Source organism: Octodon degus, unplaced genomic scaffold (genome assembly GCF_000260255.1).
Source record: "Octodon degus isolate 3935 unplaced genomic scaffold, OctDeg1.0 scaffold00052, whole genome shotgun sequence".
NCBI lineage: Eukaryota > Metazoa > Chordata > Mammalia > Rodentia > Octodontidae > Octodon > Octodon degus.
Window position 1 is genome coordinate 6792356 of NW_004524628.1, and position 26034 is coordinate 6818389.

At 52.0% G+C, this 26034-nt stretch overlaps 1 protein-coding gene across 3 annotated transcripts; it reads right to left on the bottom strand.

Moving 5' to 3' along the window:
• Positions 1 to 3545: 3545 nt before the first annotated feature.
• Chst10 (carbohydrate sulfotransferase 10) lies at positions 3546 to 25724 on the bottom strand. 3 transcript variants are annotated; one of them, XM_004633196.2, is made up of 7 exons: positions 25604 to 25724; positions 18033 to 18163; positions 17076 to 17207; positions 10733 to 10824; positions 8200 to 8434; positions 6750 to 6855; positions 3546 to 5599 (listed from the first exon to the last, which is right to left on the bottom strand). In XM_004633196.2, exons 2-7 carry the CDS (start codon positions 18040 to 18042, stop codon positions 5062 to 5064), a joined length of 1113 nt encoding a protein of 370 aa, XP_004633253.2. In that variant the 5' UTR covers positions 18043 to 18163; positions 25604 to 25724; the 3' UTR covers positions 3546 to 5061. The 3 variants fall into 3 exon arrangements, with proteins under 3 accessions (XP_004633253.2, XP_023573322.1, XP_023573321.1); XM_023717554.1 differs by lacking the exon at positions 25604 to 25724 and adding an exon at positions 20252 to 20304; XM_023717553.1 differs by lacking the exon at positions 25604 to 25724 and adding an exon at positions 18476 to 18612.
• Positions 25725 to 26034: the final 310 nt, after the last annotated feature.

Below are 26034 nucleotides of genomic sequence, written 5' to 3' on the forward strand. Positions count from 1 at the left end.
AAGAGCTCACGGCATTGAGACAGGAAGCAGAGACAGATCAAGGGAGGAGAGGGGAAGCTAGGCCCTTCCAGGCCACGCCCCAGTGACCACCTCCTCCCAGGATCCCATTCGGCTATAAACTCACCAGTGGACTCATCCCCTGATGAGCATCACCCCTGGTGACCCCATCTCCTCCCCCAGAGCCCCACCTATGTGTGCATGAGGCTTTGGGGGACCTACTGATATAAACCATCTCATTAGTTTAAATCACTCATGACCAAATGCGGGCAGCAAAAGAACAGCATTATTGAGGGTCCATGAGTCAGGCCTCTGCCAAGGGGCGGGGAGCAGTAGGCGACAGATGCTAGAAAGCTCCGGAGAAAGCAGGGCCCTCTAGGGTGGCAGGAAGCCCGACCGGGGAAAGGTAGGTAGAATCAGCTCTGCATTACATCTGAAGCCCAGGCAAAGAATGTTGGGTGCATCTTCAGGTCTGTCTGCGGTTCTGAAAGGCGCAGGTCCATGGCCCACTTCAGGATCTGAGCAACAGATCAGGAGCTCAGCCACGGAACCACCAGAGGGAACTCTAGGTTTACCGCAACCCGATTCCAAAACTCCACCCAAAGCTGCTGGTGCAAGTATGCTTAGGAAGAGTCAGGAATACTAATTGTCCCTTTAGGAAATGCAGCCTCTTAAGTGTAGCTCAGTGCTCCAAGCCTGTCACTTGTTTAGGGGGTCTAGAAGGAAGCCAAAAGGCAGGCTCTTTTTCTTGGCACGTGGGTTGTCGGCAAGATTTGTGAGGACTCTGAATCAGTGCTGAGGGGGAGCGCTCAGCCAGCCCGAACACTGCTTCTACTCTGTGCGCAGCCAGATTTCATGAGCAGGAATGGCATGGAAGGGGCAGCCGTGCGTCCTTTCCTCCGTCCTGCTCCTTTGGGTTTGGCTGGGAAGCCTACATTTCTCTTTTCCTTCCAGTCTCTGGCCCTGGAGAAGCTCATGTGGCCCTCCTGGACATAAAAAGCAGCAGAACCGACTCATTTGGCTTGAAATGAACCCATAGCCTAAATTCCACAGCAGCGTGACCTGGTATCAGCGAAGCTGCCCATGGGTCAAAGATCGGCTCTGCTCACATATACAAAAGGCTATGAAGCATATGCTACAGTCTTAAGATGACAAAGTAACAATGGTTGATGTTCATTTACACTGGCCATTTTTCTAAGAAAAAGGGAATGAACAGTAGGAGAGGCATTTTGAAATGGGCAACATATGTGTGTGTGAAGGTGGGTGAGAGGAAGTGTTCTTTTAGCCTCCCCAGCCTCAAAAACTGAGATAAAGAAGACAGAAAATGAGCTCCGGGAGTGCAATGCAGGTTGAGGTGGCTTCAGATCATAGCTTGACCCCACTTGGAATGCTGGCAGCAGGCGTGGGGGTGGTGAGGAATTCCGTGGCTGCTGCGGCCACACTGGGGTGCACAAGGGTGGCTGAGGGGCTGGCCAGTGTCCATGTAGAAAATGCCATGCTCCGTACATGGGCCCCAAGTCAGCTCAACAGTAGGAGCACCTTCAGTCCTTAGGCTTGGGAGCTACATTGGTAAATGGAGGGTCCTTGTCCTGTGGACCAGGGTTATGGACTAAATGTTTGTGTCCCCCTAAGTACACGACTCCCAATCCGTACAGTGGGCGTGGAGGTGGGGCCTTCAGGAGATAATTAGGGGAAGGGGAGGACACGAGGCTGGGCCTCCCATGGGTGCTGGAATCTCTCAGAAGGGAGACCAGAGCACACACTGCCACACAGGAGCGCAGCAGGGCTGCTTTCTGCCAGCCAACACAGAACTTCACTAAGAACTCAACCTGCTGACACCTTGGTCTTCGGCTTCCCAGACTGAACCTGTCAGAAATACATCTCTTTTGTGTAGACGCAGTCTCTGGCATCTTACGATTGCTCAAGACCACCAGACCAAGACATTGGAACTGAGCAAGGGGATGTTGCTGAAACAAACATCTAAAATCACAGAAGCAACTTTGGCACAGGGCTATGCATAGGGGCTGGAGTTTTGAGGTGCGAGCTAGAAATATGGGCATGAAAGATGATTCTAGGGATGGCCTACGAAGGCGCAGAGAACAGGTCATGTCCATCTCCTTGGAGAATGCAGCATCCTGAACAGAAGGTGAGGAAGGTGCGGGGGAAAGGACGTTCTGCAGAGGCTTTAGGAGCATGTTTTTGGAAACAGGAAAATCAATCACTGCCCTAAACGGGTAGAGAATGGGATGAACTGTGCTCGTGTCCTAGTGTTTTTGGAAAGGAGAACTCGCGAGGGAAGCAATGGGATCTCTAGCTGAAATTTCCAGACACGTGTTGAAGATGCGTCCAGTTCCTTCCAACTGCTGGCACAGATGCTTACAAGGATTCAACTCAAGAGTTTCAAATTTTACGATCCTGTGAAAGCAATACGTATGTAGCAGAAACTGTGCTTTGAAATTTGATCTTTTTCCAACTCGGCCATATGCGATCTGGGCAGAGACAGCGAACCATGGCTCCCAGCCCACAATCACAGGGGAAGCAACCGAGACTCCTGCGTGCCGCACCTCCAAGCTATCACGCTCAGTAGGTTAGGTGTAAGAAATGTATCTTTGATATAGGATCTTTTTTTTACAACTTACAGTAAACCACATGGCAAGTTGAAAAGTTCTGAATAGCAAAATGGAGGAAGAAATGACTTCAAGGCTGAATTATTAAGCAAAACAGAACAAGACTAAAGATTTGGATCATTCTCAGCCTGCTCATATGACAAAACGAGAAAGCAGATTCAGAGACAACACCACAGATGTGGCTGGCCAGCCATTTGATAAGAGGCCAGCATGTGAAGCATCGTCCTACTCCACCAAGTGGACAGAAACCGGTGGAAGCGGTCACGCTGGCAGCACATCGCCATCCAGCACTGACAGGGACAGGAAAGAGACAGAAGGCCGCAAGCATTTACCAGCTCCCGAGAAAGGTCAGTAGAGCTGCTGCAACCGCTGCTGGCCCAGACTGGCGAGGCTGCTTCTGCCTGTTGCAAAAGGAAAGCCAGTGCTAGGCAGAAACGTGAGAGCGGCCTTCTGGAGCGAGGTCGCACCAAGCCAGAGGCAGGGCCGCCCTCTGAGCTGTGGGATGACTCAGCCACCCCAGTGGGTCTGCCGCTCCACAGGGATTGGAGCATCAATCCCTTCTGAGCCATAAGAGCTAAGATTGGCAAAGGTGTGAGGAAACTGCTTGAGGGCAGGGGGGGCCAGCTTTGTGCCAGGAACTGTGGGGAGTGAGGCGGAAGGATGCCTGCCTCAAGGTTGCAGGATCAAGAGATCCCAGACCTCTGCAGAGGGGTGACAGGCTGCACTGTTCTGGAAGCAATGCCCAGGTCGTGTGGCCAGGAGCCAGAGGCCAATGTGGCCTTGCGCTGGACACATCAAAATGTCCACGATGTATTCTGATAGCAACCTCTATTTGTTAAAAGATTTCAGGAAAACGATCCATGTGGCACAGGGGAGGGACAAAATAGACACAAAGCCAATCCACATACCAACCTTTTGCTTCCAGAGAAAAAGCTATTTTAATTAGGACTAACTTTAAGGCCTTAAATTCACATACATTTCTCACACTGACTTTTCAAACTGGAAAGAGGTAATCGGTCAGCTCACAGGTCCAGATTAGCTTTAATGAGACTTCACTGAAACTTTATAGAAAAATAACTCGATGTCACATCCTTGGCATAACAGTTGAGGAGGAAGGGTCGAGTCTCACTTCCGTCCAGTCCTGTCCCTGTCGCCAGGCCTGGGGGTGGGGTCACACATGATCCAGAGCCCCTCTCCCTGGAGCTGCAGCACATGTCTGGATTGGCACATATTTTAAGTTTTAGTTCACTTTCACATTTACAAATTCAGGAAGCCGTCTTGAGAAGGGTGAGGCAGCCCAGCTCCCTCCTCTCAGCCTGGGCTCACGGACAGTAGACAGGAGTGCCACCAGCTCTTGGGGACACAGTCTGCAGCAGCAAGGTCTGGCATAGCCACAGTGGCTTGCTCCATACGGGGCTACCTCTGTGCCTGCAGGGCACCTCACGGGAGGCTTTATTGCTGGTAAATGTGGTTACCCAACTCCTTCCACTTTACCCAGGATGATAGCATGATTAGAAAAGGGTTTGGGTTTTGCCACCTTGTGGAGATGAAAAGGAGTGGTGTTAGGATGGCTGAGGCCGACGAACCCTACGATGCTGTCATGCTGTCCCCAATGTCTGGTTTCCTCCAGCTGGTCCATCACACGGCAGATGTTCGAGAAGAGGGAATGCTGGAGGTGTGGAAGCCCTGCTGCTGCCCAACTCAATGGTAACTCACAGCAGGAAGCGTGCAAGGCAGGGCACAACGACCCATCCACAGCAGCTGCCTGCGCCATGCTCCCTCTCAGGCCCTGGTGTTTCCTGCTTAGGAGGAATCTCCTCCCTCCTCACATCCCAAAACTATGCTCAGTGAGGGGACACTCGGCACAGAGCTTCAGTAATGAGGACAAGTGTCCCACAAAGTGGCACTGAGCAAATGGACCCCTGGGACCACTCTGTGGTCTGCACTGACCATCATGGGAATGTGGTCTGCTTCCGTGATTACTGCAGTATCAAGGGGAAGTCAGAGCTATCATTTCATCACCCACATTTGATCCTGCATGAGCCTCGGGTGTGTCTGCTGTGCCTCAGTTTTTCCCTCTCCTTTGTTTGGTGCCCTCTGTTCTTGCCCTCCACTAGTGACAAAGGTAGCCATTGGGTCCAGCCAGGACAGCCACAGGTGTGACTCCCACTTAGACAACTGACACTGTATCACATCTCTTCTGGGAAATGGCAAAGGTCACTAGGGTCCTGACGATACAGGGCAGGTGGATGGAGCCCTCAGCATCTTACACCTGAGCCAGGTGGAGCTGCCAGGTACCGCCCACTTGCTCTCAGGACCAAATACTGAGGGAGCCCCTCAGGCAGGGATGTGATGAGAAGAGTCCTTCCTGCGCTCAGATCTCCACCTTGTTATCCCCTGTGATAACAGAGACACCTGCATTCACAGATCCTACATACTAGTTCAGCAAAAAATCCGGTTTCTGATACCCAAAGAGCTTGAAGTCCCCCTCGAAGCGTGTATACAGGCGCCGGATGTCCCGTTTGCTGATGCCCAGGAAGTAGCTCTGGACCTTGGTTCTGTTATACGTGGTGATGCCAGGAGGGATGGTTGGGTAGGACACCAGGTGGTCGATGCCCGCCTCTCGAAGGATGTACGGGGCGTCCTCCTCCAGCGTCTCGTGGTGTCCAATCACACTGTACTTGATCTCACAGGGTGCACACAATTCCACATATGTCACCCAGTGAATGATGTGGTCCCCAAACTGAAGGTCAAGCCACCTGTGGTTTGGGTCGCCCAGGTAGCGTACAAAATCTTCAAACTGGATCCCCCGGGTCTCTGTCCGGTTCTTTCTGTACTTCCGGATGATACCCGGGGCAATCTCATGCCTGTACCAAGGTTCAAACCTGGGGTTGTGCACAAACTTGTCCTTAAAGGCAGAAATGAGCCTCTCGAAAGGATCTCTCACGATGAAAAACTTGAAGTATGTTTTCAACCTGAGGAAAAGTAAAAGCAGAACAGGTGCTTAGCTCAATGCTCTTAGAAGCCACAATAGTGTGTCACGGCTTAATTCTAGATGCTGTTGCCCCCAAAGTCACAAGCACGCACAGGTGAGTGACTGGCCACGGGTATGGGATGCTGGACCACGAGGGTGTGACCCTGGATCAGTTCATCAATGGGTTTAATATAGTTCTGGGTGTGAAAGATGGATCTGATGAAGAGGCAAGACCCCCCTTGGGGGCGGGTGGCACCAACAAATAGGCAGGTAGACTTGGAAAGAAATAAGGCTCCGCTCCTTCCTGCCTACCAGCCATGGACTGTTTCCTCCCCGCCAGGTCCCTCTGCCAAGACACCGGACCTCGCAGCCAGTCCAACTGTGAACTGAGACCTCTACAGACTGAGAGCTACAATAAACCTTGTCTCCTTTAACTTGTGAGTGTTGGGTATTTGTACCAGCAATGAGAAAATAACTGAGATAGAAGGACAGTGAAACATTCCCTACCCATGGAAGCCTGAGGAGGCCAAGCCCTGCTGGGTCCACACCTCTCTTCCTCAGACTTTGGCACAGATGTGAGAAAACAGCAGCACAGAAAACTGTTCTCAGCCATGATACTCTTGCTTGGATTCCCTGGAAAGACTCTGTGTGGTCACTGTCTTCTTAATGACTGGAATAACTCAAACCTTTGAGAACTTTTTAAGTCTAGAACTCTGAGTAAGCCAGGACTGATCCCTTCTTTTTCTGCAGTGCTAGGGTTCCAAGGCCTTTGTACTGAGCTAGATCCCCAGCCATTTTTATTTCTCATTTTGAGACAGATTGATCCTCCTACCTTAGCCCCCCGAGTGCTGGGATTATCGGCCTGTACCAGCATATCCAGACTCATTCCTATTGACAGGATAAGTATTGGCAGACATGATGGTAAGGCTGGAAAAGGCACCTTGAGATTCTCACTGAGGGCTCAGGTCCACACCTCAGGATGCCAGGCCCAGACCTGGGGCTGCTCAACAGCCAGGCCAGCAGCCCCATCCATGTTCCTCAGAGCGAGGCAGGGCCCAGGCTGCAGCAAGCAGGAGCCAAGCCGAGGGCACGCTGCCCCTCTTCTCAGGCTCTGCACACACCCTGGCTCCTGCTGCAGATCCTGCTCTTACCGCTTCCGGATCTCAGCCTCACTGAAGGATGAGAGGCGTGGGAGGCCGTTCTTCTCATGGTCGTGTACCACATTCTCTGGGATCTCCTCGATGGACGGAAAGACTCCTGGGAGGGAAACAGCAGAGGCACCTTGGTGTCCCAGTAGCCTCTAAGCAAAGCTACCACCTCAGTCCCCATGCTCCCCAGGGCACCAGTGACAAGTCCATCCCCAACATCCACCATTGCCCCCTGAGTTCCAGCTCTTCCTGCTGGCAGTGAGGAGAGGGGAAGACAAACACCAGGTAACCCTCAACCAAGCGGAGGAAGAGAAGGATGCTGGGGAGGGAGAAGCGGAGGGAGCAGGGTAAAATACCGACAGCACCTTGCTCTGGCAGGGCATCTGGCTCGGCACTCTGGGATGCTGACACAGGAGGACCCCAAGTTTGAGCCCAGCCTAGGCCACTTAGCAGGTCCTTGTTTCCAAATTAAAGGGCTGAAGATATTTTTCAGTGTGAAGATCCTGAGCTCAACCCCCAGTACCACAAAATAAATACAAAAAATAGGAAGAAAGCTCAAGGCCTATGAATAGAATTCCTAAAACTAGGAACACCTACTCTCCTCTGACCATTGGGAGACACTGGAGGGACAGGGCTGGATGCAGTACCCACAGCAATGCCGCTGCTCCTGTCTTGCCGGCAGCCTGGGCCCTCGCAGCCCCAGCCCTGGGCTAGCAGTGGTCTGGAGGAGCCCGCTGGTCAGCCCAGGCCAGCGAGAGGCAAAGGTGTTTGATGTTGGGAAAAATCCAGCTGTACCTATGGGCACACAGTCTACAGGAAACAGTGGGGACAGGTGTGTCCCATGAAGTGGGCAGCATCAGCAGCCACGCTCTGTCATTCTGAGCTGCGGCCAGGCTGCAGCAGGGCACCAGGGTGGGCATCAGTCCTAGGGTGGGCATTGTGGACAAATGGGCGCAGAGAGCCAGAGTGTCAGGAGGGATTCAGCCACGCCCGAGCCCCTGCCCACCGTGCCGTCCTGGCACGGAAGAATCCCTCTGGGGCATCTATCTGACACAAGTGGTTTCTCTTCAGGCACACACACTGTGGCCTGAGCCTGCTCCTGCCCACCCTGGTAAGTGGGCGTTTACTTCCTCTTTGATTTAGGATGCTTCCACCGTGAGTGCCCACCTGTGAGCCTGTCTCTATGCTCCTTGTCCTCTGTCCCCAAGCCCTGCATGCTGCTGTATTTTCCCCACAGTACCACAGTACCTGCAGAGGGCATGGGGCCAACACTGACCAGCAACTCTGAGAGCTGCTTCGGGAGCTGTGGACAGGGAGGGGTCAGGAACCCCAGGACACCAGGCTGACTGTGGACCAGGCGTCTTTCGGCTATGGGTCAGAGCATAGTTCCTTTCCAAACAGACTTTACCAGACAGAACCCATGATTACCGCCCGCGGCACGTAGCACACGCACCATTGAGCACAATCAGCACCTTCTTCCACTGCGTGTTGCCCACTTTGGGAGTTTGGCAGAAAAGAATCTTGTGTTTGTCACACACAAATATTCGGTCCAGGACAAACTTAGAGACGGCCGTGTGCGAGAGGTTCTTCAGGGCCTCGTCCCTGCACACGTTCCGGATGAGTTCCAGGCGCTCCAGGTAGACCAGGGGCTGGACGGGCCGGCTGTCCCCAAGCATCTTTCCCGTCAGCTGCAGGCAACAAGGAGCAGAAAGGGACCAGGGATGGATAGGAGGACACAGGAGCCTCTCCTGTCAGCACACTCTCTTCCCTCCTCCTGTTTCTACAGAGTGACAACCACCTCTTCCTGATACTTCTGGAAGCCTCGGAGCCCCTCCGCACCCCTTCCACTGCCGTACTGAATGACAGACAGGGATCAGCACCACGGCCAGGGCAGTGTGACTTCCTTTTAGAGAGAAGCCCAAATTCAAAACCAGAAAAGATGAGGAAGCTCAATAGGGCCCCTGCCGGTTAGCTCAGTTGTTTAAGTGCCTGCTTATGCAAACACAGTCAGGCATAGGATACTGTGGTTCAATCCCCAGATCCTCATGCCTTACCAGACCTGACCTTAAGGCAACCTGAGCCTACGGAAAAAAAAAAAAAAAAATCCCTCCCAAAGTACAGTGCACACACAGAGCCCTGTGGCAGCTGGAAGAATGTCCCCAGGCTCTAGGGGCTTTGGCCGATGCTCCATCCCAGCTCCTCTGGCTCTGCGCTGGCACTCAGCCCACAGCTGCATGCTGAGTCTTGGTGGCAGCTTAGGGACACACATGGGACAGTGATCATCTGTGTAGGGGTGCTACAGGGAAAAGCAGAAGGGATGGAAAGGGGACACGCCAGAGCACACAGCTGCAGGGCAAGTTAGAATTCCTCTGCGGCTCATAGCGCAGTGGTGTGTCTACCCCAGGTGCCAGTCGGTCTTCCAGGGAGCGGACCGAGGCCTTGAGGCTGCTCCCCCAAGCCCCCTCAACCTGTGGCCCAGGAATCTCTGAAATGCTTCTGCTGCTACCTGAGTGTCTTCCCCGAACACTCCCTGAAACCCAAACTGATCTGAGATGCAGAGCGGGCACCGGGGATGGCACCTCCAAACAAGCTCCTAGGAATTCACATAAAGCCTCCATCCCTGGCAAACGTCACCTTTCTTGAGCTCATACATTCAATGCAAAGCAGAAACTTCTCATTCAATTCCTCATCAAGTAGCATCATTTTCCTGTACCCCCCCCCCCACCAGCAAACACATAAAGCTACCCAGGACTGGTCCCGCAGGCCACTGGGATGCAGACTGTTTCTTTGCAATGTTCTCAAGGACCTTGTCACCCTACCTCTGTGGTACGCTGAACACCGGCTTCCTCGGCCTATCCTACTGAAGCCCCTCCTGCTCTCTGCGGTGCTGTCATCCCCCATCTCCATAAGCCCTCGGGGCTCTCTTGCCCTGGATGCCTCCAGCAGAAGCATCATTCCTGGGCATCTCAAAGAGCTCTGCAGCTTGGTCCTCTGGCACACCAACACCCGTAAAGGCACAGCCCAGCCTTGCCCTGCTCCGCTAAGGGATGTTCTCTATCCTGCAGGGCTCCGAGATGCCACCTTGCACTGTGAGCCATGGACAGCTTGCTTTAATTCCAGTCCTTGTCTTTAGAGCTGGCCTGACCCATCTCACTTTTTCTGGCAGTCCTGACCTCCACCTCCCGGTCTCAGGACAGGGGTCAGCAGGTGAGAATGACCTTCAGGAGCTTGAGGTCACAGCAGCGAGCGCTGGGGAAGGTGGCTGCCTTGGGCTCTGCCTGTGACCTCTTACGACTCAAGCCTCAGCCTTTCCTTCAGGCTGGGCTCCTCCAACCATGCCGCTCAGAGGCCCCTGCTCTCCGGAGTCCCAGGATTCTGGGTGAGACACCTTTCCATAGTCCCAGTTTTCCCCTAACCTCGCCCAGTGAGCTCCCCTTCTCTGGTGAGGCGCCTGCTCAGCTGGCCAGGAAATGAGTGAAACCTTTACAGAGCCTCCAGGAACAAGGACTAGAAGACAAATGTGGCTGCCCGCCTCCCCAAATGGAAGCTAAAAGGTGAACATAAATAAGCAAAAGTAGCACAAGCAGCCACAGCTGAGTCCTCCTCATCCAACATGCTTGGGACCACTGTGTTTGTGGATTTTGGAATATCTGTGCATACCTAAAGAGCTCTTTGCCCAAGCACGAAATTCTGCTTCATGTGTATCTGGATACACAACCTAAAAGTCGCTGTGTGAGATATTTTATACAATTTTATATACGATCCAAAGCTTGGTGCTATGGAATCACCCACCAGCGGGCTCAAGTCAGCGCTCAGAAAGCCTGGGATTCGGAGCACCCTGGATTCAGGAGGTTCAGCCTATGAGTAGGCAACAGTGACAAACGGAAGCTACAGCAGGCGACAGCACAGGTGGAGGATGGGGACACCATGCAGGGCTCCCTGAGGACAACTGCACCCATGTCGGTGGGGACCAGGCATGTACCCACCTTCAGTTCCCCAGGGAAGTGTTTCTCCTCTGCCAACCTCCCCGCCTCTGGCACGGTTGTCAGGAACAGAAACTCCTGTTTGGCGCTGTACCCTAGAAAACAGGGGTTGAGGTGACTCCTGAGGAGGAACAGACTGATGGTGGGAGAGAGCGCGATGCCAGGGTGACACGGGACAAAGCAAGGCAACTGGAGGACGGTCTTCCCAGAAAACTCAGCAGCAGCGGCGATGATCGGATATCCACAACCGAGGACTGAGGTTCTGTCTAAGCCTCGCCTTTGACTCGAAGATGAACTCAAACATGAAGCACAGACTTAGCTATGAAATGCTCAGCACGGGAGGCAATCTGGAGAAACGGAGCATTAAAGGCACAAACTTGTGCACTGAGAAATTCTAACTGAGCAGGACAAAAAGAAAAGTGCCAAGAAGAAAGCATGCACAAGCTATGTATCCGACAGAAGACTTACATTTAGAGTATAAAAAGTCAAGACTCAACAGTTGAAAAAATAAGCCAATCAAAAACTAGACAAGGCATGCGCAGATGTTTCCTGGAAAAGGAGAGAAGGAGAACAAATGCAGGACAGTCGTCCAAGGTCATTAGCCACCATGAGGCACACGCAACCACAAAGGGACTTCACCACACACCTAGCAGAATTGCTCTGATCACAGATAGTGACAATGCTGCATGGTGGCGAGAACGTGGAGAGACCTGAGCCCTACCAAACCCCTGCAGGAATGAAACGGGCACAGCGGCTCTGGAAAAACAGCAGCTCGGGGAAGAAACCCAGCAGGCAGCGCCCACGTGACCCAGCACCTGCACTCACTGGGATTCAATCCAGAGAAATTAAAATTTATATTTGCACAAAGACCTGTACACAAATGATTATAGCAGCTATATCTGTAACGGCCCTGAATTGGAAACAGCCCCCGTGTCCTTCAACACACAGATGGTTAACAGCCAGGGAACACAGTGCGGGGATAAGGTTGAAAGATCTACTGACACGAACAGGTTAGGTGACTCCATGGAATCACGGTGACTGAGAGAAGCCAATCCCAAAACACATACTGGAAATGCTAAGACTATAGAGAGGAAAACAGTGACAGTAAGGGGTCTGAGAAAGAGAGGGGACGTGGGCGTGGCTGTGGGGGCCGCAGGATGGTCACCAAGGGGTAGAAAAGTCCTGCCTCTTGACTGTATCCATGCAGATCCCCTGCCTCCCAGACTATGCTGTGATTTTCCCACCATGCGGGAAGCTGGGTAAAGGGAACACAGGACCTCTCGTGTCATTTCTCTCAATGGCTTGCACTGCACTCCACAACGACTTTCTCCTAAAAAGTTTAATTTACAGAAAATCCATCAGGAGTTGAATCAGTGCTTTCACATTAAAAAGTCATGGGGTTTTAAATCAGGCCAGAGGAATCCTAAGTGCTCACCCAGAACAATAATTTCTAACAATCCTGATTTTGCAGATACCCTGGGGGCAGAATGTGAAGGTCATCTCTAACTCTCTGTAAACTAAGACTCGGTTCACTTCCAAAATTTTGCGACCTCTCATATTTAGAAAGAAAAAGTAGGTGTCAAATTAGTATAAAAACCCATTACACAAAAACACGTTCCATTTTAAAAAGCAAAACCTGCTCTCCTTTGGTCATTAACACCCACGCTAGGCCTGGGGACAGCCGCGCCAGCCCAGTCTGGCTGTTAGGCCGCCGCCCCCTGCCTGGTACACGGCATCCTCCACCCACTGCCTTTCTTCCTGTGCAATGGGGGTGGAGGAGACCTACCAGCGCCCTGAGGACTGACTGCCCCCAAAGTGAACATTTTCATAATGTGAAGTGTCTTCCCATTTGCTGACCAGTTTGTCCAACCTGACTAGGCTGGATTCAGATAAAGCCCACTGCACAGGCTATTATGTCTCGCTTTCTTTGCCACTGATTTTCTGCTTTTGACAAATGCCACTATCACCACTGTGAAGACAGAAGTCCTTGGTCTTCCTCCTGCAGAGTGAGTCTGCAACTATGGGGTGCAGGATTCTGCCCTTTAAGGGGTATGCAGTATCTTCACAATGTCCCTTTTTTATCACTGTTTCTGGTTTTTAACAAAATGTCTAAATCTGCCAATGAAAATTGGCACTGCTGTTTTTCTAAAGCAACCCTTGTCTCACCGACAACACTGGAATTGGTCACGGGGTCTTGAAGCCCTGTCCCACGCACATATGGGGGGGCAAGGGGACACTCAGGGTACACTTGTGTTCTCTGTAGGACACTCAGGGTACACAGTGTCCTCCAGAGACCACAAGAAAGGCAAGGGGCTGAGTGAGAATGGACAGAATATGGGAAGAGGGTGTCGGACAGGAGAGCAGCAGCCAGGGGCTGCACACACACAAGCATCAGACCCGTAAGATGTCACTCTTGGTGTTGAGTGCTGACAGCGTGCCACCAAACGCCCATCACCAGGCAGAATTTATTTTCCCTTAATAAAAGTCTAGCTGCTCCCAGGTTAACATGATGCTGAGCTGTGCTGAGGATTAAATCACTGCACCGATATTCCCTGGCTCCTCCGCTGAGCTGAAAGGGACATCAACACAGGGCAAAACGCAAAGTGCTCCTGTCAACAGCAGGACAAATGTCCCCTTCCGTAAAGAACAGAGGGGGTAAAGAAAACATGCACACCCACAGGCATCCAACAGGGGTTCTGGACCAGGGATCTGTGTCCCACCACACATAGGCAAAGGAGCAGCCCCAGATCCACTGGCCACCCAGGTCCCCTCAGCTCCATGGTTCTGGTCCCTGGTCACAGGAAAGGGAACTTCACCATGGAGGCGACCACTGTGCCGCATATACTTAGTTCCCTCTAATGTGATTTCAAAAGGCCTTGTTATGAGTTGTGTCTAGGTGTCCCCCAAAGCCTTCTGCAGTAAACAGGGATTTTTCATGCAGTAAACTGTATTTAGAGTGTGTACTGTTGGGATCCAGGGTGTGTGATTAACAAATCAGTCCACCTATTGGTTTAGCATAGGATTAAGGGTGTATTACACGGCCCTAGGGTGGGTAACCCAAATGCAGCACAAGGGACAGAGAATCTTGTCTCCCTACCCGGTTGCTTTTGTTACCTTGCGGGTGCCACGACTGTTCTCTGAGGTGCTACTCTGCCAAGCCACCCTGCCCTGGAGCCAACCCATATGGACTGAAACCTCTATGAACTGAGCTAAATAGACCTTTACTCTTTTAACCTTGGGTGTCAGGTATTTTGTCTCAGCAACAAGAAAAGTAACTAAGACAAGGATTTGGTTCAGAACCAAAAATACTGTGGCTATGTGTAAAATAAACTCCAAGCCCTTGTGGCCACATGGCCAAAAGCTTGTTTTGTGATCAGCTGGTGGGCTGAACCGTATCCTCAGAGAGAGGGGCCCGGTGAGACCTTGGAAATGTACCCTCCAGTCCACAGCTCTTGCTTGGCGTGGTGGGTCATGACTGTATTCCCAGCCCTCAGAAGGCTGAGGCAGGGCAGTACCATGAGATCCGAGGTAGCCCGGGCTTCATAGTGAGTTCAACACTAGCTGAACTACACAGTGAGACCCCGTCTCAAAAACCAAAAACCAAAACCATGCCACCTTAAAGCAAGGCCCTCGCTGACAGTCCCTGGGTGGGCACAGACTGTGTGACAACAGCCTTTGGCTGCTTCATTCTGGACTTGTCACCCAGACCTGCCAGATGTCATATGAGCTGGCTCTCTGCATCCAATAAGCCAAGGGACATCATGCTCTGTGACACTACCAGCTACTTGGGATGGCGAGTAAGATCCCATGGGACAGGCCAGATACACCACTGTGTGGCGACCACACAGCGGCTTCAGCAACCCAAGGGCAAAGGGCCTCGCTCATTCTGAGCTCCCCACACACTGCAGGGCCACGGCATCCCCGCCTGACCCCACTCTGGAAAAAAGGGGACAGGGTCAGCTATGCACCAGCCCCAATGCCACCCAGGCCACACAGCCACTCCACATGTCAGAGGGTGCAGGAAGGGCCTCCTAGCGCTGAGGCCGACTGGTGGAAATGCAGGTAGGAGGAGCCTAGAAAGCTTGCAGACCTTCCCTCCAGACTGAAACCGCACAGCCCTTTGGCCTGCGGCGCTGCTTTAGCCGTGGTGCTGCCTAAGCTCTCCCTCACTTTTCCAAAGCCTCCTCAGGCACCTGCACCTGTCTGAAAACATGCAGCAGAACGCTTGGCAGAACCTACCTAATTCATCAGGCCCATTTAAAACCATTCCTGCTGGAAAATAGTAAAGACCAAGAGCACACACCTTATTCAACTATTTTTATTTTTTTCTGAGGCAGGGTCTTGCAATGGGCAACAAAGTTTGCTACCCAGGCTGGTCTTGAACTCAAGGGTTCAAGCGACCCTCCAGCCTCTGCCTCCTGAGCAGCCTGGACTACAGGTGAATGTCACCATGTCTGCCTCACTTAACTTCTGCAGATAGAAGTCTTGCTAAAATGTATTCCATACACCCCTATTTTTCAAATGAAATAAACTGCAAATGATGTAGTCTTAGGAGGATGGTGACTTCCCTCCCAGAAGGTGACATTTGGGGAGTCACGATGAATGTGTGCTGCGATTCTCAGCACCACCTTGTCTCCTGAAGTCCTGGCTGTGTTCTAGCTGTTCGCATCACCTGGCCCTCTCCTGCAGATTCCAGTGCACTTGGTCCCCAGCAGCAGAGGGCCTGCCATGCCCCCACAGGAGACACCAAAGAGCCCCCACAGTGAGGACCGCTGTCTTAACAAGGGTGGTCACTCCAGGTGGCATGTAACTATGCTGAGGTCACAGCAAAAATCCCACCACCACTCCCCAAGACCCCACCCTGGCTCTTTCCATGGAGCCCCTGGTCTCCACCGTGAGCTCAGCGCCCTGGCTGCCCCAGACAGCAGGTGCAATTCTGCTTCTGGGGGTTGCAAATCACAAGGTTTCCCCCCAAGGCCTCCTGGAAGACAACAGAAAGACTCGCAGTGACGGCCTGGCAGGCCACCAGAGCCGCGTGCCCAATAGCGAGCCATCGCGAGTATGTAGCAGGAGTCTGCAGCTCGCAGGTCACACAGCCAGTGCAGTGGCACGGTGGGGACACATGGCATAGGACATCTAGTCACACTTACTAGGCAGGGTCAGCAGGAGGACAGCAGCACTCCCTTGCAGAAAGACACAGTACAGCGACCCCTGGATGCTCAGGCTTCCGGCGGCAGAACTCATAATAGTGAAACCTTATAAGCAGCCGTTAGGTCCACGGGCAGATGAATGGATTAGAAAATGGTACTTACACACCACGGAGTACTACTACGCCTCCAATGGCAGGCCTGAGTCAGTGGCAGGACGCACACTGGGAGCACATTAAGTGAAATACGTCAGATACACAAGCTTCAATATTGCGTAGTTTCTCTTACGTGAAAAGTCCAAAGCATAAATGAAGAATAAAATAGAATAGGAAATAGGAAGAGGGACTTGAAAATGGCAAGGGGCGCGAGAGCTGGAGGGAAAGCTGGAGAGCAGAAGACAAAGACTCCAGATGTGCTCCGTTCGCGCGCCAGCGCCCCGCTGCACATGACCATCGTGCAACATGGCTATGCAATCATACATGACTATGGACCCATACGAATAAAATTACTTTTAAAAAGCACCACACAGGGCAGAGACACCCCATGTGGCCCCAGGATCTGCCTCCCAGGCTGAAGCACCCAGCTAGTCTCCACCTGCAAATGTCCCTCCATGTCCCCATGATGCTCACCCTATCCACCTGGCCCCGGAAATAGGGCTGGCACCATCCCCTACCTGGCCCACACCCAGCCTGTCTGTGTCAGGCCCCCAGGAAGCCATCAGAGCAGAGGCTGCTGATGTCATAGAAAGGGTATCACAACCGAGATAAGCAAGGGACAGCAGCGTGAGGTAGAAGCAGCTCATGAAGACCCCGCCTGCTGCTCTTTATACTCTGCACCTCAATGCCCAGACAGTAAAGTAGCCGACAATCATCTAAGGGAACCAGACAACACATATGTAAATGAACCTCCCTCCATAGCACTGACTGAAGGTGAACTTCAAAGATGTGCCACCAAGGTGGGACGCCATCTGGTGTACAGGCATGCTGAGTGACCATGGCCATGTCTCTCAACTAGAGGCAGAGCAAATTTCCAAACCAGGAGCTACACTACACCCAGCTGCAAGGTATTCATGACCTTCTGGTACCTCTGTAAGGCATGCACCTCCTTTGGGTCTGGGACCACTGTCACTTGTGCCTGGGAGCAGCACTGCAGTCAGGACTCCATTACCCAGAGTCCCTTGCCACAGGAAGCACACCTACCATCTGGATCTTTAAAGGTCAGCGTGATGAACTTGCTCGCCACCATAAACATGAAAATCACCCAAAAGCATGCGGCCAACAGAAGCCACTGGTGGTGCATGTTGTCACACGTCGGCCATCCAACAACTCTTCCTGGAAAACACAAGCAAGACACCTCTGCTGCTGCTGACAAGCAAATCACTTTAGCAAAAGGTAACAGAACAGAGGAATTCAATCAGCAGAATCAACACAAATGCTTGCTTGCATTGTCTTTCCTTTGCCCCAGTGGGTATTTTGGCTTGGTGTTTAATTTCGTATTTCATTAATAATACTGCAGGATTCATTCAGCACTAGATGAAAGTTGAAGCATCTCACTGGAGGGGGGATCATGAGAGAAGGCCATGCCTGTTTGTTTCTGGAACATAGGATGGGATGTTTTTTCTCAAACATTTGCCTCTTGGTTCTCCTCTGGCCCAGGCCAGAGCCACTAAATGGCCCCAGAGGCAAGTGGACAGCTGGGGAAGACCAGCTAAAGACTAGATCTTCACTGGAGGTAAGTCACAGAGGGCAGAATTCCCATTGAGGAAATGCTGATTAAGACCCTCACTGGGGCCCGGGGAGATGGCTCAGTAGAATAAGCGCTTGCCTGGCAAGCACAAGGGCCTGAGTTCAATCCCTGGTTCTGCAAAAAAAAAAAAAAAAAAAAAAAAAAGACCCCCCCACTGGCTGCCTGGTATTCCCACAGAATCTAAAAGAAGCAGTCAGGCGTGGTGACACCCATCTGTGACCTGGCAATTCTGGATGCTTAGACAAGAGGATTGCAAGGTCAAGCCCCTCCCTGGCAACATAGAGACTTACTGAGACCCTGTCCTAAAGGGAAAAAAACAGAGCTAAGACGGTAGCTCAATGTCAAGGACCTGGATTCAATTCCCAGTACAAAGAATAAAAAGTAGGGAAGGAAACTCCTGCGCTTCTCACCACTGTTCATTTGCCTATGTGGGCCTGGGCAGAGCTGTGGTTTGGGAGCTTCTCATGTTCTTCCTGCCCAGGAATGATGTGGGCACGCCAGTCGGTCCTCAGCCCATCGCAGAAATCGCTCTCCACAGCAGCTGCAGGGGACAGGGAAGGAAGCAGAGTCACCATTGAATCCTGGCAAGAGTCAAAAGTGTACGTCTGCTGACACGGTGCTTCTCAAGTCAGGCCATGTGGCTAAAGACACCCCTGGGCTGAGCTGGCCATCCTGGGTGACTGAGGTTGGCCAGCCCACCTGGGCAGGATAGCTGTCCTCCCTGTGGTGCTGATGGCAGATGACCCTAAAGACAGTTTCTTAACTCAGTGAGGACCAGAGCAACAACTCTCCTTCTTCTAGAATCTCACTGGAACCCATTGTCTGAAACTTGTACTCACCCCAGAGCACCTACAAAGTGGTTCTCCAGCCTCGTCTGAACACTTCCTGTGATGGGGCACTCACACCTGCCAAGCTGTCTTTGCCATTGTGGGGTAACTTCAGGGCCACCCTCTGGGGCTCACTCATTAGGCCCAGTGTTCCCTGGGGTCCCCACGTAGAAATGCCAGAGTAAATAAGGAAAAATATGGGACACCTAGTTATGTCTAAATTTCAGGTAAACAATTATTCAGTGTATGGCCCAAATACTGCATGAGATATACTAAAACAGCTATTTGTTATTTTCTGAAGTTGAAATTTAACTTAGTACCTGTAGTTTACCTGGCTCATAAGCAACATCCTCAGCAAAGGGCCCGAACTCCCCCTCCCCCGGTGTCCCGGCTCTGCCCCCACGCCTCTGCCCCCATCCCTCCTAGACACTGCAAAGCACCACGTTGGGAGGGCCAGCACTGGTTCCAATCCCAGCACCACCACTCCCATCTGCGACGCCAAAGCTCCACCCTCCAGGGGGAGCAGACAGGACGCTGAGGCCAGAGGGGCAGGACACGGCTCTTGCAGGCCTTCAGTGTCGAGTCGCTTGCGACTTCGCACCTTTGCGACTTCCTGTTTCACCTACAGCCTTCCCAGTGTGGTCACTACACATGACCACAGCAGTGTGCTGTGCCCCAAGAAAGGGAGGCGGGCAGGGGGCAGGGACATCCAAGAAGTCAAGAGTGTTACCACACGCACCAGCTGTGCACAGTGAGCGTGAGCACGACCTACTGCCAAAGTGTGCTGATGAAAATAAAAATAAAACAGTGAAGACTCTTGAACTGGCCCACTTTGCTTGGCTCAACAGTCTCTGCTGATGGACAACAGTGTTTCTCCACTTTTCATGACACTGACTAACACATTCATGATGGGACCGAAATTCCTGTCCTGCTGCTGGGCAGCTTGCACCACCAACCGGTGACCCATGCGCGGCTGTCCTATCAGGCCACTTTGCATTCATTTTATCAGCAAAACCAACTAATAAAAGTGACTGGTTCCATTTGTGCCACCAGAGGTCCAAGCAGCCCAAGGGGACAGTCAGGCACGCTCCATGGGCGTTCAAGCCAGGGACGATGTACTACGACACCACGCTGTGAGCCTGATACAAAAGAAGTACATTTAAAAAATGCAAACTATATCCTCGTACCCCAGAACTCTTCTTTCTGCTACTTCACAGCCCCCAGCCACAGTTTCTGTGCCACTTTATACAGCGTGGGAAAGGATGGGAAAGACTCCTAGCCAGGGAACAACGAGGCGAACTGACAGAGCCTGTGTGTACTCCAGATGAAACCGAAACACCTGCGCTGCACTCGTTCATGGTTTCTACAACAGATGACAGATTTAAAGCATAAAGTGCACAGACTAATAATTACCTGGCTACATGCACTCCGCTCTATTGGTTTCGCTGGCCTTGCTTGAATTTTTCAAAGGACATTGAGTGCCCTAAGTAGGTGGGGGATCTCACAAAGGCTGGGGTGTCATTGCATTAGATATATACATTTGTTGTTGGTGGTTTTGTTTGTTTTTTGGTACAAGGGATCAAACTCAGCAACCTGCACTTGCCAGGCAGGTGCTTGTGCCACTGAGCTATCTCCCCAGCCCCAGACACATACATCTGGCAGAAATGGTTGGCAGTTTTTCCTGGGCAGATAAAGGCAGGGTAGAGCAGGCAGTGGAAGGCAAGCTGGCCCCATGCTCCTCTCAGACAGCAGCAGGGGTGCAGGAGCTCACGTGTGGAAGGCAGGACGACCTAAAAGCTTACCACTAAAAGAAGCATCCACTCATGCACCCCAGAGGCCAGGTGTCAGCACAGCAGACACCGCACACAGTCTCGTCCTCAGGGCCTGGAGGCTAGCAGGGAGACCCACAGACTCCGAGAGTCCACCTGAGACGTGGTACGTGGTGGCTGGTCAGAGAGGGACACGGTACAATGAGCAGAAAGCACAAGGAGGCGTGGCCTGAGAGGAGGGCAGGGATTAGTCCAGGATACAGGGCCCCTGTAAAGCGAGGAAGGCTGGTGGGGCTGGCGCTTCCATGCATGTCAGACAACCAGGCCCTGGAGAGTGGCTCTGGAATGCATCTTCCCTGTGCCCACGGTGGAAGCCCCTGCACAGGGCTTTACAGGAAGCGTGTGTGGGGTCTTCCTTATAATTTACTGCTGTCTCTGGTAGCAGTCAAAGATGCAAAGAGCAAGCCAGGCATGGAAGTGCACAACTGCAATCCCAACATGTAGGAGACTGAAGCAGGAGGATGGCTGTGAGTTCAAGACCAGCCTGGCTCTTTCACACCCCTGCAGGAGGATGGCATAATTTTAAGCAGGCTCAGGCACAGCTGGGAAGGCCACCACACCCTGCATCATCACCTGTTCCTCTGTGACCCAGGGACTGAGCCAGCAAGATCAGTGGATCCTGGACTTTGGACAGCTTGGGAAGGATGTCATGCCCTGCTCACCCCGTGTGGCATGCTGGGCTCTGACTTTGCACATGCACTGAACCTCCACATCTCCTTAGTGGTGCCTGAGTTCTTTGCCTGGGCTGTGTGAGAGTCACCCATGGATGCCCAGGCTCCAGGACACCACAGCCACCACACATCCCAGGGGCCCTTAGGCAAGCTTAAAAACTACACAAACTCCCTGAGCCCTTGCCTGGGAGTGGCCACCCCGCTCTCTGGCCTTATCAGTTTCCACTGCCCCCAAACCCGCTGGGGTGCTGGCTAAAATGCAGGTGCCAGGCACAGCATAATAGCCACTCGCCCACCTCCACCTCCCTGCCTTTCAGAAGAACTGGCAGCAAAAGCACATCCAGCCCACGGGTGGCCACAGCCACCTTGAGCCACATGTGTTCTGAATAAACAGCTTAAAGAGGTTTAATGAGAATCTAAGCCCTTCCAGCGCTGTCCCCATTTCAATCTCTCCCCAGCCCTGTCATCCTTGAGTAACTAACTACACTACAGAATTAGAGTTTGTCCAGCTTTGGAGGAAAAATAAAAACTCTCCCAGATCATTTGTCCCATTTTCTAAACAAAAAGAAAAGCATTCCAAAGCCACTGGTCCCAGCTCCTCCAAGCCACCACTACTCTGCCTGTGTCCTTGAAAGCCAAGTTCTTCATGAGGCCTGCCGGGTGACACAGTAAAGGCTCACTGTATCCCTCCACCAGGAACAGGCCCAGGCCTTTCTCCGGGACTCTGCTAAAGGTTGCTGTTCTTCCCCAAACCAGGTGACAAATGACCCTTTAAAAGCCTGACATTTTCTGTAATTAACTCTCCTTGTTGAAGCAGCCATGACAACTACCTTTTGCAGCAGCAGAGGGGGTACCCCTACCCCAGCCTACAGGGTCCCCTCTAGTCTCGGTGTGTTGCCCCCACACCCAGGGGACACATGCATCTGCTGGAGTCTCCCACTTACAGTCATTAAAGGGGATGTCAAGACGCCACAATATGATGCCAGAGGGTTGGCTCTGGAAAATCCCCCGAGGCAGAGCTAGTGATTAATTACCGGGAAAGTAGGGTCAGGGAGCAACAACATCCTGAACCCAGCGAGGCCTCACTTCTCCTCTCTCCCTCAAACAAAAGAAAATGGCAAAGACTGGCAGGTTTATGACGCTATCAGGGGCTCTGCTATTATTGCCATCTTTTGATGCAAACCCTCCCTCCCTTGCATTTTGAAAAAGATGCTGTAAATTTATTTTGCTCAGCTGTCTAACGATCTTGCCAGCAGTTCTTTCCCCCTTGTTTGAGTTGTCAGCCAGAAGCACAAAGCGTTTCCTACGACGTAGGCGCTGGAGGGCTGGGTACCACCTACCACGCCTTTTCATACGCATGCTGGCTTAGGAAAGGTTCTGACAAGTCCTGTGGAAAGTGAGCCCATTTAACTCAGTCTAAACAGGCTTCCCCCAAGCTGGCCATTCCTTTGCCACTGGCCCAGGCAGTCCTGTGGCCATGTACCCAGATCTGCTCTTGGAGTTTCTTTTTTTTTTTTTTTTTTCCTACAGTTTTATTGATAAACATATAGCAATGAGACAGTTTCAAATCAAATCGGAAGTACAGTTTCAACAAATAATACACTGCATATATTCTTCTTAGTGGTTAATTGCTGTACAAGATGCGGACTTGTGATCCTATTTACAAACACCATTAGAACAAATCATTCAGTCATTAAGACAATGCAACTATATATCTACGCCAACCACTTTGAATACACAGATACAGAATTGACATTCATCGGTGTACCCCAAGCTCTTGGAGTTTCTGCTAACAGGGTGAGACAGGACAGAGAGGTGGAATGGAGGAAGGGATCAAACCATGCGAGGCTGGGTCTGGATCCTGAAGGGATGAGAAGCCACTGTGCCCTCTGCAGGGTGAAGAAAGTGGGAAGAGAAGGGCCACAGGAGGAGTGCCACAGATGGCCCTTAGATAAAATTCCAGTGTCCCTCCATCACTCACACACACACACACACACACACACACACACACACCCTGGGTGTCTCCTGTCCAGGATCCAGCTTCTAAAACACACCTCGACAATACAGGTGACTACACACCAATACTCAGTTCCACACAAGACAGGGTCATCCTACAAGGACTTCAGAGGAGAAAAGAAGCAGACCCCTGAGCTCTTTAAATTCAGGTCACTAAGAGGTTTGACCCTTAAGAGGAAGAGTTTCTCTAATCTAAGATCAGAAATCTCCTTTGTATTTTCTATTGCTGCCTTTTCAATTTACTGCCTGGGATGCTGGGTCATCCTTGGTTAGCAGAAAGAAAAAATGTGTTCCCAGCTCTGCCCAGGGAGGAATCCACCTGCAGGTAGGACAGATTCTCAAGATTAAGAACAATAGTGTAGGGGGCCTGGCCCTAGCTCAGTTCTTTAAGTGGCTGCTTCCAGGAAGCTGTCAGCCTCAGGCTGCTGTAGTTCAATCCCAACCAGCCCTGAGGGCATTCTGAGCAAAAAAAAAAAGAACAATAACATGGGCCAGGGAAATGGCTCAGTAGAATAAGCACTTCCCTGGCGCAAGGGTCTAAGTTCAATCCCCGGTTCCACCAAAAAAAAAAAATAATAATAATAAAAATTAAAACAAAAAAAAAGAACAATGTGCAGACAGTGTACCTCCACAGCCCTGCTGAATGTGGCGTGGTACAAACTCACTGGAGCCCCAAGGCGTGCCCTCATGCCCCCAGGGCGTGCCCTGGGCATCCCTGGGTGACTCTCACACAAGTTCCTAGTTAAGGAAACATTTCTAAATCTCTGTGTACATCTTCTCACTCCAGTCACGAATCCCTAAAATTTCTGTATGAGCAAGAAAAGAGGCAGCAATGATGCTGACCAGCAGAAGCTCAAGTAACCAGAAATCTCGCCTCTCCCACCTTCCCTTCCCTCATGGGGTCACATTTCCTTGCCATATCTGCCCTGCCCAAGGATCTGGTTCCTCTTGTCACTGCACAGGATAATTAAACATAATAATAAGCATCACTCGTCAGTGGAGGGTCAACTTTCTATTTGGGAAAACCATTAATCACTCTGGTCACACAAGTGTATTTTGCAAGACGAGTCTCTTACTGAAGCAGGACGTTTGAGTTTCCTGGTAAACAAGTATTCTAAATACGCTGAAAGAGCAATGTGTTTAAAAGTCTTCCATGTAATTTAGTATGATATTTCTGTAGCAATAATAATCCAACCCGATTCTGCCTGTTTTTCATGCTTGCTGCTGGGTACAGGATTCCTACATAAGATTATCAGTTACCTCAATGCAGGGACTTCTCTGGTTTTATATTCCTTGAAGCCTTACACCTGATAGATGATTTCAGACAGGTGTCATACGATGGATGAATAAGTGGAAAGATGCCAAAGTCATGGAATTAGATTACAGGCTTGACAAGATGAGCTAGCAAAATAAGCATACAACTGTCTTTATTCCAAAAACTCACGCTAAATACAATTAAAAGCAATTTCATGTTGCGCAGCTGGAAGGACTGAGCTCTGTATATGCTCACTCACGTTTATTCCAGACCTGCAAGAGGAAAAAGCAGGCTCTCCCAGCTGTCTCCAAGGTCTTGGCTTCACCTGTCTCCTCTGTACTTCTGGCTCTCTCCCACCTGCTCGCAGTACTACAACAGCCTCAAGCCTTTAAAAAAGATCTGCATCTAACTGCAAGCTGCCTGGGACATGGAAGAATTCTTTCTTTGTTCGTTTTTGTAAGTCCTCTTATTTTCATGTCAGGGAAAGAGAGAATGGTCCCTCAGGTGCTTCTTTAGGAATCTATTCTTTACTCAAGAGCAAAGATGGAAAGATCCGTCTTCCCATCATTAAATCCTAATTCGGAGCTCAAATGGACTATGTTCCAATTATACTGGGGGGAAAGTCGTTTCTCCCTTTGTGTCTCTAATCCAGTCACATAAAGAGATGAAGAGCTACGTGGCTGGTGACCAGCAAGCCTGAACTAAGCCGAGTTGCCTAATTTTAAGTCTGTTGGAAACATTGTCCGTCTGGCAGTGAAAACTGACCAGTGCAATACCCCAATTCCTCCTAGCCACAAACTCCAGACTTTCGGGTGTTGCACACAAATAATCCTTTATGACAGCACGGCCTCTCAGCTACCCAGAACCTGGCTGGTCGGCTTTCCAGTCTCTGCCCTGCCCTTTCCTGGCCTGACCAGACTTGGGGAACAAAACCGAACAGCATCTGGACGTGCAGCAATTGATGCCTCTACCTGCAACTCCTGCCTGGCGTCGCGCCTGTGAAAGCGGGGCTGGGCACCCAGCAGAGCCTGGCGTCTCCAGCCCCTGCTCCCACTGAGCTGCGCTCTAGGGGGCCGCGGCTTCCCCGCCTTCGCTGCATGGACCCAAGCGGGGGCCTTCTCCCCCTCTTTCTACCCCCCTCACAAACACGAAGTCTCCGACCCGCACCAAAGCAGTCAACGGAGGGTGGTCCAGGGGGTCAGTAACTCGGCCCACCCCAGCATCCCGCACGGGGCGCCTCCTTAGAGCGCAATTCGGGGATGGAGACCTCCAGCGACCCCGGAGGTCCTCGGTCGCCTCACCCGAGAGGGAAGGTTGCTCCCGGCCCCATCCTGTCCACCTAGGGTCGCGGCCCGCCCCGGCCCCAAGGGGTCTCCAGCTCACCTCCGTGCAGCCTTCTACCCGGGAGCTCCCTCCGCGTCTCCAGGCCTGAGCGCGCGGCGCTGAGTCCACGCGTGCCGGGAGCGCGGAGGCCCCGCCGGCCCAAGGAGGACGCGGCCGCCGCGCCGGAAAGAGGAAGCCGGCCGCGACGCCGGTAGGGGGCGAGGCCGCCGCCCTGTAGTCCCCGCGCGCGCCCCCGCGGTCCGTGCGCGCCCCCGCGGCCCCCGCGCGCAGCGGAGATGGGGAAAAGAGCAGCGCCTGCGGGGGGCGCCGTCCTGTGCGCGGCCCCGCGCCTCTCTTCCAGCGGCCGCGCACTGCGCCTTCATCCCTGGGATATTAGAGCGGTCCCGCTGAGTCGGCGACCAGAACGCGCGCTGGTGCTGGAAAAGGGAGATAAAACTCCAAGTTTAGAAAATGGAAGAAATAGTTCAATT

Excerpts from the sequence above, each read along its gene's own strand:
- Chst10 (XM_004633196.2), bottom strand. Across the intron at positions 10,825-17,075 it reads GACCTTTAAAGATCCAGATG|GGTACAGCGCCAAACAGGAG; the intron begins GTAGGTGTGCTT and ends CCTGTTTTCTAG. Across the intron at positions 5,600-6,749 it reads GAGGCTGAGATCCGGAAGCG|GTTGAAAACATACTTCAAGT; the intron begins GTAAGAGCAGGA and ends ACTTTTCCTCAG.